Below are 16,049 nucleotides of genomic sequence, written 5' to 3'. Positions count from 1 at the left end.
TGGCGGCGTAAACATCGGGCAAGTCTCTTCCGTCTTTACACAATATTTCTCTCATTTTTTTTGATGAATTCTTGTTCAAAAATAACAACGAGAGCGTAGAAATGTCGGAAATGAAGTTTTATCCCATGACATGTAGGCCTAGCCTACATGATTTAGGGCTAGATCTTTTAGAAAGAAAGTAGAAATCTCGGGGGCGAAAGTTTCAGGTTTTTTGGTGGTACACACAAAAGTATATGACGGAAGCCCTGGCTTCATGAGAGTGACCTTACGTTAGTAAATGATTTTTACTCTCTAGAAGCCGCCTGGCTAGGCTACCCGTGGCCACTCTAGGCGACACCCCAATACTTACCCGTGCTAATAAACTGGGACTCCACTCAAGCGCATTTGGGCCGCCCTAGCTTAGAACTAAGCAATATTATCTAGAAATTGTTACATTGTAGTCATTAAATATGTTCTATTAAATAAATTGATAATGTTTAATCGGTACTCACCGGTTCTTTTGTTGCATTTTCAGACCATTTCTCACAATTCTTCGTAAATATTTGCGGCAAATTTTGTCGCCATAGACAGCTTAGCATCCATCTTTATTGATAAATGGAGCGCCCTTTACGATAGTTGTTAATGCCGCGGAGAAATCGTTAGGCATTTTGGCCTGTGTTCAAGGCGTTCTTTCTGTTTTATTTTTTATATTGAAGATTGTGCATTTGTTGAATAGATCGAGTGTATAAATACACTCTTCCAAAATAATTATGATTCCGACCTGGCGCTGTTTAACTTCAATCTCTTTCACCTAAATTAGCGATGAATGCTAGCATTATTATAAAATATATATTATTAACGTCTGACGAAAAGAATAACCAACCGATCAGCTGACGAGAACGCGAATCACGTGATCTTCATATCAGCTTCGATCGCGAGTCAGAAGAGAAGAGCAGCTGCCCAGAAAATCAGGAAAAAGCCGTGAAAATGTAAGTTCCCCTTCATTTCTTTCATTTTTTTGTTGTTGCTAACGATGCATTTACACTATAAAATTATAATTTAAATAAGAGAAAGGAATATAGCTTGTACTTGTGATATAATATATAAATATCCTGTTCTCAGAGATTTCTAACCAAAAATACTACTGATGTCGCCTATGAGGTCCATACATGTAATGTTGGACCTCATTGGTAGGATGGGGGATCGGGTGTCCGGACACTTTATATTGTTGAAGCCTTCTTTATTTGTCTTTGGATTACACTAAAAATATGAATTCAATAGTTGTAATCATCTTCCATTTTGTTCTCCATAATATTTCCTTACATTTTGTACGAAAAATTGATGAAACTTCGCTTGTAAATTTTTCCAAATGACTTTCTAAAATTGATCGTCCGGACACACAACCTGTCCGGACACACAACAACTGGGTATACTAGGAGTGCCCGTGGCGTGTGCGAGGGGAGCTTCTTGCAATAGAACTTACACGTTTTACAGTATATGGGACTGTACTAAGGAAATTAAAAAAAAGTAAAATATAAAATCTATGGACTTACCTATCACCAACTTTCTGCAAATCAACTTTTTTCTGACTGGCAAGCAATAAACTAACATAATGTCTTATAATACCAACGAAAAAGGTAATAAAAACTATGGGTAATACCACCCAAATTCTGATATTGGGATCCAAGAGTAATTCGGCCATCTCTATAGTCTATCATCAGCTCAATGAAAATTATTTTTATTTATGTTTTTAAACTCTGTTTTTTTTTTAATTCGTGCAGTTTTTATTTTGAAAATATTAAAAATTTATTTAATTTATATTTTTATACATGAATAAAATTAATAAGATTAAAAAAACTCAGAAATAATTAAATTATAAAGCACTTTTAAACAACATTTACAGTTTTAGTCTCAGTCCACAGACCCCAAACCGGTACATTAGATCTAAAATTAGTAACAGCAGACAGGGATGCACCTGGTCAGAGATGCCTGTATCAGGCCTGTGTGCTGTAGACCACTGACCACTGCCACTGGATCAGCATCAAACTCCTTCTTCAAGTTCAAAATGTCTGAAGATATACCAGAAAAGGTGATTGAATATGAAAGATTCGTCAATGAAGTGCTTAGGAAAGATTTAGAGTAAGTTGTTTAAGTTAACCTTTCATTTTTAAAAATTTTATCATGATTGAAAATGAAATGAAATAACGTTAACAAGTTACAAAAAATACAAGTTAGTTAGGCCCTAGACCATGTAGACTTTTTAACTTCAAAATTCACACAAAATAATAAAAAGGAATTAAATAAAATTAAAATGAGACACGATCAGTCTATAAGTATAATGGGGTGACCATTATAATTTGCACACATTTTAAAAATCATCATGAAGTTGATTTTCAATCAAAAATTTCTAACACTAACAGCTCACACAAAATTAATCAAAATCATGATCATGAATACCAAACGGAAGGCAAGATCAGTCAAATTCGCTTGACGGAATTATAAAGTAGGTCAACATTACGTCAGACCACCGTTTGGAGAAAGACCGCAGTTCAGATTGCAAACTGCGGTACTATACCCCATTTTGCATTCGTAAATCCCAAAATCATTTCCAAGCCCAGGGGGCTGTTTCATAAAGCTGTTCGTAAGTTAAGAGCGACTTTAAGAACGACTGGTGATCCTTTCTCGCGCGCTAAATCATCGCCAATGGTGTGTACCATTTACGGCAAGACAGGATCACCAGTCGCTCTTTATTTACGAACAGCTTTATGAAACACCCGCCTGATCAACCCCGCTAGGCCAGGTAATCCCCGCTGTCTCAATTTTACCTCCACAGGCCAGATTATGAGCGTTGAGCCATGGAGCTATTGGTTGAGCCAAGGACGAAATGATAAACAACAGCTGTGCTATTACGCAAGACTTCTCTGCCTGTCGTAGGACCTTCGGAATGAAATTATTGTATTCGATATTTAATCACGTTTTCAAAGGCATATTGTATTTAGAAATCCAATGTTAGCCCATTTTCAATTTCGAACAAAGAAAATCGACCTCGAAATAAGGAAAGAAAGTGAATTAAAATGACGGCATGCTTTGCAGGGCTGTTGTGTTATCTTCGGACCGAGGTCAAGAAACGGGTGTTTTGATACTTAAATTGCTTGCTTGGGGCAGTTATGGTTTGTCGTACTTGGATAAGAGAATTGATTGAGGGAAACTGGGGTATAGTGTTCTCAAATGGAGGTTTTTCGTCATGAAGGGTTTCGCTCGTATCGCGGTCTCAAAGTTCCATGGCGATCGACTAGTGCGCGCTCTGCTGAAAAAAGTGTCATAAAAAAAGTGTGACCTTAATTTGCGCACGATCGTTTTACGAGGCGTTAGAAAAGAAATCAAGCAGACAAAGGTAACATAATAAAATTGTATCAGATGGAGCTGGAGGTTAAAATGCCATAATTTTGGTTGGTATCACATTTTACTTACTTATTTGGAGACTTCCGCTTGCAAACTGGTGAATTCTTGATGCTTGTCGAGAAGGTCAGATTTTCTCAGAGCAGACGCAAAAGGTAACAATATTTGCCGATGTTTTACCAATATTTTCATTAATAGACCTTACCTTCAAGAAAATTACTATATTGGGTAATTTTAAGTCGCTCTTTCTGTTGGTGATATCAGTTTTTTGTCTCACCTGCATAGCAGAGTGAGACTATAGGCGCCGCTTTTCCGACGGTGACGGCGACGGCGGCGGCGTCAACACCAAATCTTAACCTGAGGTTAAGTTTTTGAAATGACAGCATAACTTAGAAAGTATATGGACCTAGTTCATGAAACTTGGCCATAAGGTTAATCAAGTATTACTGAACATCCTGCCTGAGTTTCATGTCACATGACCAAGGTCAAAGGTCATTTAGGGTCAATGAACTTAGACCATGTTGGGGGAATCAACATCAAAATCTTAACCTAAGGTTAAGTTTTTGAAATGTCATCATAACTTAGAAAATATATGGACCTAGTTCATGAAACTTATACATAAGGTTAATCAAGTATCACTGAACATCCTGCATGAGTTTCACATCACATGACCAAGGTCAAAGGTCATTTAGGGTCAATGAACTTTGGCCGAATTGGGGGTATCTGTTGAATTACCATCATAACTTTGAAAGTTTATGGATCTGATTCATGAAACTTGGACATAATAGTAATCAAGTATTACTGAACATCCTGTGCAAGTTTCAGGTCACATGATCAAGGTCAAAGGTCATTTAGGGTCAATGAACTTTGGCCAAATTGGGGTATTTGTTGAATTACAGCCATAAATTTGAAAGTGTGTTGGTCTAGTTCATAAAACTTGGACATAATAGTAATCAAGTATCACTGAACATCCTGTGCGAGTTTCAGGTCACATGATCAAGGTCAAAGGTCATGTAAGGTCAAAGAACTTTGGCCACGTTGGGGGTATTTGTTGAATTGCCATCATATCTCTATAAGTGTATTGGTCTAGTTCATAAAACGTGGAAACATGACGAAAACCTTTCATTTGAAAACACTATACCCCAGTTTCCCTCAATCAATTCTCTTCTCCAAGTACGACAAACCATAACTGCCCCAAGCAAGCACTTTAAGTATCAAAACACCTGTTTCTTGACCTCGGTCCGAAGATAACGCAACAGCCCGAGCAAAGCATGCCGTCATTTTAATTCACTTACTTTCCTTATTTCGAGGTCGATTTTCTTCGTTCGAACTTGAAAATGGACTAACATTGGATTTCTGAATACAATATGCATTTGAAAACGTGATTAAATATCGAATACAATAATTTCATTCCGAAGGTCCTACTACAGGCAGAGAAGTCTTACGTAATAGCACAGCTGTTGTTTATCATTTCGTCCTTGGCTCAACGCTCATAATCTAGCCTGTGGAGGTAAAATTGAGACAGCGGGGATTACCTGGCCTAGCGGGATTGATCAGGCGGGTGTTTCATAAAGCTGTTCGTAAATAAAGAGCGACTGGTGATCCTGTCTTGCGGTAAATGGTACACACCATTGGCGAAGATCTAGCGCGCGAGAAAGGATCACCAGTCGTTCTTAAAGTCGCTCTTAACTTACGAGCAGCTTTATGAAACGGCCCCCTGGGCTTGGAAATGATTTTGGGATTTACAAACGCAAAATGGGGTATAGAACCGCAGTTTGCAATCTGAACTGCGGTCTTTCTCCAAACGGGGGTTTGACGTAATGATAAGAGTAACCAAGTATCACTGAACATCTTGTGCGAGTTATAGTAGTTTTCAAAATCAGCACTGCTGCTATATTGAATCGCGTGATGCAGGTGAGACGGCCAGAGGCATTCCACTTGTTCAAAATATTAATTAGATATTGAGGTATTCGCCCGTGCGCAAAATTAGGTAACACGCGAATTAAAGTCACACTACCATAAAATGTTTAAAAGTAATATAATATCAGTTATCACATCATGTCTGTGGGGCATGTCTGTCAAGGTAATCATGGGTTTTAAAGGGACTAAATTATTTGCACACAGTCAAAAGTGCTTGCTAACTAACTCTACTAACACTTCTCATTGACTCTATCCCAGCATTGCCCTCCCTCCCCCATATTCTACAGCGCGACATAGACGCACTGACTTAGGCTGCTCACCGCAACCATCCTGCCTGTGGAGAATCTCGGGCTCACATGAGTATTACAGACCCCCATTCACTCACGGGTTAAATCGTAGCTCATCAAAAAATCATCAAATATCAATCCCTCGATAGATTTTGTTTTAATTCACTGACATTTATAGTCACAATTTATAACAGTACATTAAAACTAGATGTTATTGTTAATCGGGTACTTGCCCAGCTCAATCAAAAGTTAAATGGCCTGAAATAAGACTAACAATAATTTCGGTCAGTTCATTGCCAGAAAACCCAAACTGCATTGTGGATAATAATAATTAAAATGAAATACAAAAATGCAGTCTAGCCTCCCCAAAAGCCTTAATTATGAAAGAGTATGAACATGACATTGTTTCTATCATTTATATTTTGATATTCAAACATTTTGTCTATTTTTAATGAATTATTTCAATCAATAAAGTCGAAAGTCATAAGGGGCCTAAGCTTTCGATCCTAGCAGAATCTTCGTCAATAAAGTCATGTGATCTTTACTTACGCCTGTCCGGCATGCTTTGCGCGCGGTTGAATTACTCTCATGTGCCCTATACAGGTAGGACTATGGTATGCCAATGCAGTACACAACACACACTTAAAAAAATCATTAAAATAACACTTTTGTGACCAAAATTAATTATTTCCATACAGTTGCATAATTTTCGTATTCACCAGAGCAGAGCGCGCAAAGACTTGAATTTTGGGCATATTTTTGTGCACGACTTCTATTGGTGGAAAGTAATATGGCAAGAAAATTTCATTTTTCAATCTCTATTTTTAATGTAAAAAAGTACTAAAGATTCAAATCTACTTAAGAGTCAAGTTAGATGATGATGTAATAGCTGTAATGGAATCTGACAGTGTCAAACAATCAAGCATTTGTTCCAAAGAAAAAGAGAAAATAAGCCAAACATTGCCAACCTTATTTTGCCACCCATGGAGTACTAACAGAGAACAAGGTTATATCCACTCATTCAATGAACAAGGTTATGATATAAGGTTATTTCATAACCTTGTTCATTGAATGAGTGGCCTATTATGGGTGCTGCCACCTCCATCCATCCATGTTCCCTCTCCTGGCCCCCTGACTCAGGATAGGGAGGTGGGGTCGGGGAGGGGCTGTCAATAATGAATGGCAATGTGAGATAAGTTTGGTAAAGTTAATGGTCACTTATGCCCAATTGACTTATGGGTGCAAATAATTTTGTCCCCTAAATAATGGCCATGACAAGTAACTTGTAAACAATAGATCTAATGAAATATTGTTCGGTAAATTGTTAGGTGGATCTTCGAGGTCTAGATCTAGACTTTACCGTTTTCTTGTCATTTTTATATTACAGGAAAGTTCTTGCATCAAGAGATGAGATATTTGCACAAATTGCAGAGTACCTCCAGCTTAGAACAACCATTGAGAAGATTCAGGTGAGTAGAATGAATCTATACTGAATACTTTGATGTATTTAAGCAAGGTCATACCATAGGTTGGACTAATTTTTTGTCTCTGGTCTGTTGAATCATGATCTGGGAAGACTTCCTTTTGAGACAGCTACCCAGATTGAAACCAACGGAACATAGTCTAGACAGAAAATATTGGTCTATGCCTAGGCCTAATCATTCTCTGTCACTATAGTTATTTCAAATTGAAATGTATATAATCATGATGATAAGATGATAATTACCGGTATCTAAGTTTAAGTTACACCAAAATCTTCAGTCAATGTACTATTGGTTGTTCGGCTGTTGGTAGACAAATGCCAACATTTTCTAAAATAAAAAATTGTTATTTCTGTGAAAATTTGAATGTTCTGCCTGTTCTGTTAGATTCAGTCTCCCCCCTCTTTCACAGATGAAAGCTTTCTATGGAACTACAAGTTGGGTCTTGTGGCTGTGGGTGTTTATGACAAAATGCATAAAAATGTAGATTGACACACTCAACAAAAGAGAAAATTCTGGAGCCAATGAGAGGAGCTATAACTTATGAATAAAACATTTGACTCTTAAACGAGTTTGTTGCTTTTTTCTGTCTACAGTTGATTTCCAGTTATATTGAGAATGACTTATATTCTGTTTGAATTGCACATGACAATGTTGCAACATGCATCATCAAAGTTATTGTTCAAGGCCCATATATATTAATTGTGTATGTTGGCTTTTTTGTCCTGTACATGTAGGACTGAGAGAAAGACACAAACAGAACCAACAGAAAATTTAAGTGTAGGTTTATTTCTGTTACATATACCTTAAAAGATTCTGTTCCTAGATAGTTACTAACTTTGAAAGACTCACAAGAGTTACAATTAAAAATAATTCCAAATTATTGTTTGTATTCAGCAATAAAAATATATGAAAATTTTGTCCTAATCAGTAGTATAATTTAACTCATTGTGCATTGATTGCAATTTAAGATCCCTCCTGATGGTCCGTTCCCTGGACTGTGCCACTCTTGAGATGCCCCTTAATTCCACCAGGAGCTGGACATAAAGGAAGAAAGGATCCTTCATCCATACTACACTGAAATTGATATAACCTTAATATTATTTAATTTTATCACTATTGTTATGATGCACACTCTGTCATCCTGTGTATTAAAAAGAGAGTGGAACTGTTTTAAGATTTTCTTTTATTATGATTTTTTTTCTTCTAGGAGACAGGATATGAAACTGAAGAGCTTAAAACCCAAATAGATCTTGGTTGTAACTTCTATGCACAAGCAAAAGTGTAAGTAGACCCCTTTACATGTATTTGGTTTCAGCTTTTCTATATTTTTGTTTCTTTCCTATTATATACAGGGGCCTGTAAGTGTAACACAATGTTGAAATGTACACTTGATTGCACATAAATGATTAATGGAATGTAATAAATTAGCTTTATGACCAAGACCAAATGCTTTGCCTTTGTGTTATTGTTACATTGACCTTATCATGAATGACCATATTGATCTTGTCATTCTTTTTTTCATTCTTATTGACATATACGGTAAGAAAGATATAAAAATGCTAAATTCATAATGTGCAAATGTCACATAGAAGATATCTGCTCTTAATGGTATTAGCCATCCACCTTGTTGCTTTTCAAAAGGTCAATGAAAATAAATTGACCTCTTGGTCCTTCATAATCTTAATTAGATACATTTTCAGAAGGTTCATATCATTTTCTAAAGCTGATGACTATTAATCAGATAAGAAAAATCAGTAAGGAAGTAGTCTTGGACCATGGATCATATTTCTTTCAAGGAGGTCCATAGGACTTTGATATCTAGGTCAGCCACTATGACTGATTAACCTAGACGTAAAATGTTTCCTAGGTAATTGGTTATATACCAGCTTGGCGTTTACCAGCAAAAATGCTGTCCTGCCGAGTTCCTACGGGAGTTACCATTAAACAGAAAACAGAAATAGGTCCCCCAGTGAAGGAACACCTCAAAGATCTCGTAAAAGGAAGGTTTAAAATCAATCATTATTTAAAGCATTGGCCGATCAAGATAACTTTAACTGAACATGTTGTTTGAAAGCCACTGCAAACAAAACTCAAATATAGCAATTTAAAAATTTTGATTGATGTTTAGATCTGACCAGTATGATGACGTTTCATGTGTTATCATCAAGTCATGCCGACTTCTCATTGGTTTATCATTTCAAATCACAGCCAAGATCCATCTATGATCTTTGTTCATGTTGGCTTTGGATTCTTTGTGGAATTCACTCTGAAAGAAGCTCTCAAGTTTATTGACAAGAAAACAAAGCATCTTACTCAGTAAGTATTAAAACTATTTATAACACAACGTTGGCCACCTGAGTCATATGTCTGTAATTTTTTTTTGATCATTTTACATTCCACAGTTTATTTTACAAATTATGTTAACTTGGCTTTCCAAATACTTTGAATTATACATTTTTCCTGAAATCAGTCACTAATAATAATAATATATAAAAATAATAATCTTTAAAGTGCACTTATTTTTCACCATCTATCTGGGGAGTGTTTCATGAAAGGACTTGTCAGATGTTTGTTCTGATCCCATTTTATCCAACAGTTACCATAGCAACAGTGCTTCTCAGCTATTGCAAAATCATTGAAAGTTGTTAGATCTGAAAACTTGTTGGACGAAAATGTTGATGAAAGTCACGAAATGCTCCCCTAGTCTAACTATTCCGAGACCCCTGAAGAGAGGAGGGACAGATAATAACATTATCACGTTTAGCAAGGCCCGCTGGGAGAACAGTTTTTGGAACTAAAGTGGCTACCCTGGGTGAAATATGATATTATTATTATTATTACAGAGTTATCATTACATTCACTAACTTTATGCATTAAGAATCGTAAGGTTTTTTTTGATGAATTAAAGGAGAAAAGAGATTCTACATGTATGGATCTGAGCAGGACGTTGGTTCATAGACATGGTTCAGCAGTCAGGAAAGCCCTGTTACCCAAAAATGACTGTATTCTGGGCTAATGGAAGATTCATACCTGAAGAGCAAACTACAATCGGTACCATATTAAACATGACATATGACTGCATGTCATGATTGAGCAGACCATGAATTGCTGTTCAACTTAACCCTAAAAGAGCTGGGTTATCTGGACCCCTCTAACAGCCGGGGGGGGGGGGGGTGGATTCGAGATCTCAGCCTTCGATCGCGCGAGCGCCGCAAAAATTTGCACGGTGGTAGTGTGCGATAAAATCTACAAGGTTGTATGGTTAATTTATTTTTAAATAAATAGATTTTTTATTTGATGAATTAATTGTGCTAATTTATGCATGAAGTAAAACATTTGCTCTAATCAACTATCATACGGCCCCAAAACTGCTAATTTTTTATTCACAGACTCTTTGTATGATCCTGATCAAATTTACTTCAAAGAAACTTGGTATTACCATTTTTTTTAATGTATTTAATATTTTATTGTTTTTTTAATTTCTTATTTGTTTGTTACTCAAAATTTTTTATTGTTTTTTCGATGGAAAGACTTAATTCTAATCAGAAACAAGACAAAATTAATTAAGTTTAATCAGTAAAATTAAAAATAATGATACATAATTTATGAATTTTGGGTAAATACACAATTTGCATTGGATTTGTACACGAATTCACGTTTTTGAGCAGTTTTGGGTCTGACATGCACTTACATAATGTTGTGTAATTTTGTAACCTCGTACCTGGGCATCGCAAATTTGGTCTCAAAAGTTGTGCGAGATTTGAAAGTAACATGTCAGCAAGTGGCGCGGTTGAAAAATTTTGTGCGGCGGATTCATCATGAAAAATGTTGAGGGGCGGATTTCGCCCCCAGGCCTTTTAGGGTTAAAAGCAGAATATTGAATTTTCTTCATTCCTTGACTGAAAGACAGTATAATTCCCCAAAACATGGAAATTATGATTAATTTTGCTTATTTTAGATGATTCTAGCAGCAAAAAACCCTCCCCTATATGTGAAAAACTAATCAATCACTAAAGCAGGCTTTGGAAGTCATGACTGTTAGACCACAATTCATCCTATTTGCTGTATGTGTTATTCTTTCAGGTACAGTGAAAAACTTACCCAAGATTCTGCTAAGATAAAAGCCCACATCAAGCTTGTGTATGAGGTGAGAAGATTTTATTCATTTTCTTTTATTTCATTTCTTCATTTTACTTCATTTAGCAACACATTATTTGCTGATGTGTTATAATTATATAGCATTGTATTGTAGTTGTATTATAGTATTCTTCCCATTTCTGAAGTAATGGAGAATGCTTTTCATTTCATTTTTTTTAAAGTTTAATATATGTGCTGAATTTTCAAAAAAGAAATAGCAAGTTGATGAGGTGAAAATGATGCTTTTGACACTACACCCAACTTCTAAGTTCCTGATGATGTTTTAAGCAATTCGTTAGTTCCTCATGATTTAATTTATAACTGGATGCCCTTTATTGGGTTCTATATTGGATTCAATCATTCATATCACCTGCATTTGTAATCTGATTTTGTAGATTAAAATTCTAATTTTAATAAGCATCTGAAAGTTCTATTATTTTTTACAGGAAATTCCCTCCCATGAGATTAAAACATGGAAATTTGTGGTATTATTTAGCACAAGAAAAGGTCTCTAGTCATATACATATTATGCTTATTGCAAACAATTTATTGGCCCAAATTCACAAAGTTGGTTTTGAAAACCCACGGTTTGAGTCCATGGTTTATGCAGATTTCCTGTATAAATTACGCTTATTTTACCGCGTATATTAAAAAATGTCCAATGCTGATGCGCGCTTTTGTCACAGTGCGCCAAATTGACGCCTGTTGCCGTGGTTATCCAAGCTATTTTATTCATGAGTCCACAGTTTTTATTCATGAGTCCACTCTTCAAACAGTGGACTCATATAAATAAAATAGGGTATCTGACCATGGTAACAGGCGTCAATTTGGCGCACTGTGACAAAAGCGCGCATCAGCATTGGGCATTTTTTATACATGCGCCCGATACGCGCTACATTAAGCGTAATTTATACAGGAAATCAGCATAAACCACGGATTCAAGTGTGGGTTTTCAAAACCACCTTTGTGAATTCGGGCCATTATGTTTTGCTTACAGAGTACCAAAGCGATGACGTTAGTTGCCAGGTTGTCATGGCAGCCTGGTTCTAAACAAAATAATGAATCTGTTGCCCGTTTCATAAAGCTGTTCATAAGTTAGGAGCTACTTTAAGAACAACTAGTGATCCTTTCTTACGCGCTAAACCATTGCCAATTTATTATTCCATTTACCACAAGAAAGGATCACCAGTCGTTCTTAATGTCGCTCTTAACTTACAACAGCTGTATGAGACGGCGCCCTGTTATGACTCTCAGAATGATGGTAACAACCAGGGGCAAAACTCATCACCATTTTGGCAAATACAAATGTGTATAGACGATCGTGCAGCTGTGACTCAGTTTAGAATCAGCCAGTTTGTTGTCATGACATCGTGACGTCACACTTTGGTACTCTATTGCAATCAACCCAGTGATCAACAAATTTATTGGGTTTGATTTAGTTAATAAAATATAAAATCTTATCAGTATCATGTTTCATATTTTTGTCTTTCAATTTGTCTCTTTTTCAGGGTTTAAGAGAAATTCAGAACCTGAACCAAGAGCTTCCCAAAGAACAAAGATCCCTATGGACATGACAGGCTTCAAATTGGCAATGCTGTCAAACCTTATAATCTTCACTTGTCATGCACTCTGTTATAACTGCAGAATAGACAATGTTGAGGACTGTCCTGTCAAATCACTGAGATGGATATTCTATTGAGAAAATGTGATGGCTAACAAGATTAAAGGTCTACCCATTGGACATCCATCTACAAAGTGTGAACTTCATTAAACATGACACAAAAGCGGCTGCCTAAGTTGATTTTCTAAAAGTCATACATTTGGCTAAGTGGAAGCTTTTTTTTTCTGGAACAGAGCATGCAAGGCATGCATTGTTTATGTCTTCCAAGTCAAATTTTGCTTACATTGAACATATATCTTTAGTCCAAAGATATCTAAAGCAGACCCACTTGTACATGGTAGTCTATTGTTACCTCCTTTCCATTTTCATTTTCTTCACTGGCCATGTGATTTTGCATGAGCTTTTACAGAAATTTAAGGATTAGAAGGCAAAAGACGCAGTGTCAGATACTGCATGTGACTATAGTCAAATCAGTCTCTGACTTATATGATAAATAGCCTGTTCATTTTGTACACAGTAAAGTGTTTTTAACAGAACATCACCTTTTCAAGTTACATTGATTGTTTTAGGGCTTGCGTTAACCTAGGGCAGTCAAGGAGATTGCTTTGAGGGCTGATTTAATTGTTTGGATGATACTAGGTATGAAGAGTGTGATCACTTTGTAACAGACAGACATGTTTAAAAATATCCCAACTTTGGAAATGTATGTTACAAAGACAAAGTACCGGTAATACATTTGTGGTCTATCATGAAGGGTGTCTTATTTATGAGAAGTACGTGAGTTGTGTTTTCATGGTTTCTTCTTATTCAAATTCAAATTGATAAAAAAACAAGGTTCACAAGGTGAACACTCTTCAAGCTCTACTTTAAAAATACATATTTTTGTTTTTATTTATGGACGTTAAATTCAGAGAGTCCCGGTTTTAAAAGGTTCATCACTCTGGATCCTGGCACACTGTTAAATGCCACATGGGATACTTTGCTCAAAATTTGCCAGTTAAACACAATCCAAAATTTGAGTGCAACCTGATTGATAACTTGAAGTGTCAGTTTTCACACTCGAAGCATATGATCAATATTTTTCGTCTGACAAATTGTCAGATCTGAAAACTTGCCTGTTTTTTTTAAGTGTAGCTATATGTCTAACTGTTACTATGGTATCTGTCAGTTAATGACATCTTGTCAGTGGTGACAGTAACTTTCATAGAATGAATTTTACAGATTTAGTTTTATATGCAACTCTTTGTGCACCAAGTTCCTATTATGTACTGTTTACATAACAGGTTTTTTTTTGGTAGCATTTGACAGATACCTTGAGATGGATAGATTGAAGTTACATTATATGTATTGAAAATAATGACATTCTATAACATACAAAGGCTTTGTATACCAAATTATTAGATTAGGGAGAAAACCTTTGTAGTCTTTGTGACTAATTGTGTACAACATCTACTATTTATGTAAAAAAAGGTTTATAAACAAACTAAAATATGTATTTGTATTTTTTGGCAGTCATTTGATCTGAATACATGTGGGGTGTAAGCAGGTTATCAGAGGGAGAGGGGGGATGGGGAGGGCAGGCGCTGATCCTGGGGGGCACTAATTTTTGTAATGTAAAAATGCCATTGAAACCGAGATGTGCCCCTTTTCGAAATTGAAGACCTTTTTTTTGCTTGTCAATTTTTTTTCGGGTACGAAATATCCTTAATTTGTGGTTGAAAACCTTTTCTTGGGGGGCTTGTCAAAATTTTCCTCCGAAAAATTTGCCCCCCCCCCCTTTTGGAAAATCCTAGATCCGCCCTTGGGGGAGGGGAACGACAATGAAATTACAAAAAGAAAATGCTTACATCATGTATCATATGATGACTAAAGAATTATAGATAAAGGTGATTAATAGAGAGGAAAAGTTAAATGAGAAAGAAATCCGACAGATAAATGGGGAGGGAGTGATGGAGAAAAAAAAAAGAGGTGAAATATGCAGACTTAATGGGTAGAAGTCTATGGTAAAATACAAATAAAAGTGAATGAGTACATTTTAGTGTTCTGAAAAAAAGTTCTGAGAGGCATTTTTTTTTTTATAGTGCCCCATAGATTCGTCTTCAATAAAAAAACTAGTGGGGGAAAAATGAAGAAGAATTACACGTAGTCCTACATGTAAAACGCAAATAGGCAGATCACGAAATGCTGGATATTGTCAGCTATAAGGAACAAGCCTGTGGTGTTTGAAACAAGTGTTGGCGCTCTTCTACTTTAACGTCTGTGAGTTGTATAAGGCTCTTGAAAGGGTTGCATGACATTTGCGCCGTCGACGGTTGCTCTAATAGAAAATAAAATCTGCACTTTAAGTCAAACATAAAACCCATCCTCCAAAACTAAATAAACCCTAATCATAATCTTTACAATATTCTGAACAAGAACCTCAATTACAATCCTAACTCTAACCTTATGACCTCTGAGATTTCAAGACCGGATCAAATGTCACCCTTCAAAGTGATGAAACAGATGGGGTCATGATCTGTTGAATAAGGAATATTACATCACTATTACTTGCCGAGGTAGCTAACTATTAAAAATCCACTATTTCATCAAAAAATTTAAATCTTACAGAATAAACCGCGTCATTGTAAAATGATAATCCAGAAGAGAGTTATATGTAGGCGTACCCATGCCCATTATATAATCTTATAGCTGGGTATTTCTATCACTAACTCTCTACAGATAATATTCAAATTACAATCATTACAAGGAGCCCATTCAGTGCAAAGAATTTTTGCCATAAAAAACTCTGGCAAATAAACAAAAACTATGGCAAGCAAAATTATGCCATTTACAAGTAACACATTGAAAAAATTTGTAAAAAATTGCCAGAATTTTTCTTTTAAAATGCAACAGGCCCCTTGTTACTAAAATCATGGACCTGATCAATGTGGTAGGGACATGTTAAAATACATGTCTATGATGGTCAAAATCTAATTTGAACATATTTGTTGCATCATTTATATTTTTTTTTACAATCGCTTTACAATTTTACAGTAAAATTTATGAATGGTGAAAGTATCCACTGTGTCGTCCAACAAAATTAAGATTTCTTCATAGGACCAGAATGACATGCACTTGACTGGCATAGGTGATAAATGCCCTATTATCCCTCGCTCATCCACTTGAGATGAGTTAACGCATAACGAACGCTCTTCAGCTCAGAGCGAGGACGACCTTCTTTTA

The 16,049-nt window shown here is 36.0% G+C and overlaps 1 protein-coding gene across 1 annotated transcript; it reads left to right on the top strand.

Annotated features, from left to right (window-relative positions):
• Window positions 1-1,890: 1,890 nt before the first annotated feature.
• Window positions 1,891-14,928, top strand: LOC135153627 (protein UXT homolog). The gene is made up of 6 exons (XM_064097331.1): window positions 1,891-2,118; window positions 6,973-7,054; window positions 8,277-8,350; window positions 9,278-9,385; window positions 11,153-11,216; window positions 12,715-14,928. Exons 1-6 carry the CDS (start codon window positions 1,949-1,951, stop codon window positions 12,778-12,780), a joined length of 564 nt encoding a protein of 187 aa, XP_063953401.1. The 5' UTR covers window positions 1,891-1,948; the 3' UTR covers window positions 12,781-14,928.
• The last annotated feature ends 1,121 nt before the right edge of the window (window positions 14,929-16,049 follow it).

This window comes from Lytechinus pictus, chromosome 3 (assembly GCF_037042905.1).
Source record: "Lytechinus pictus isolate F3 Inbred chromosome 3, Lp3.0, whole genome shotgun sequence".
Classification (NCBI taxonomy): Eukaryota; Metazoa; Echinodermata; class Echinoidea; order Temnopleuroida; family Toxopneustidae; genus Lytechinus; species Lytechinus pictus.
Note: the sequence above shows the minus strand (reverse complement) of the source record. Positions and strands in the feature narration are given on the sequence as shown.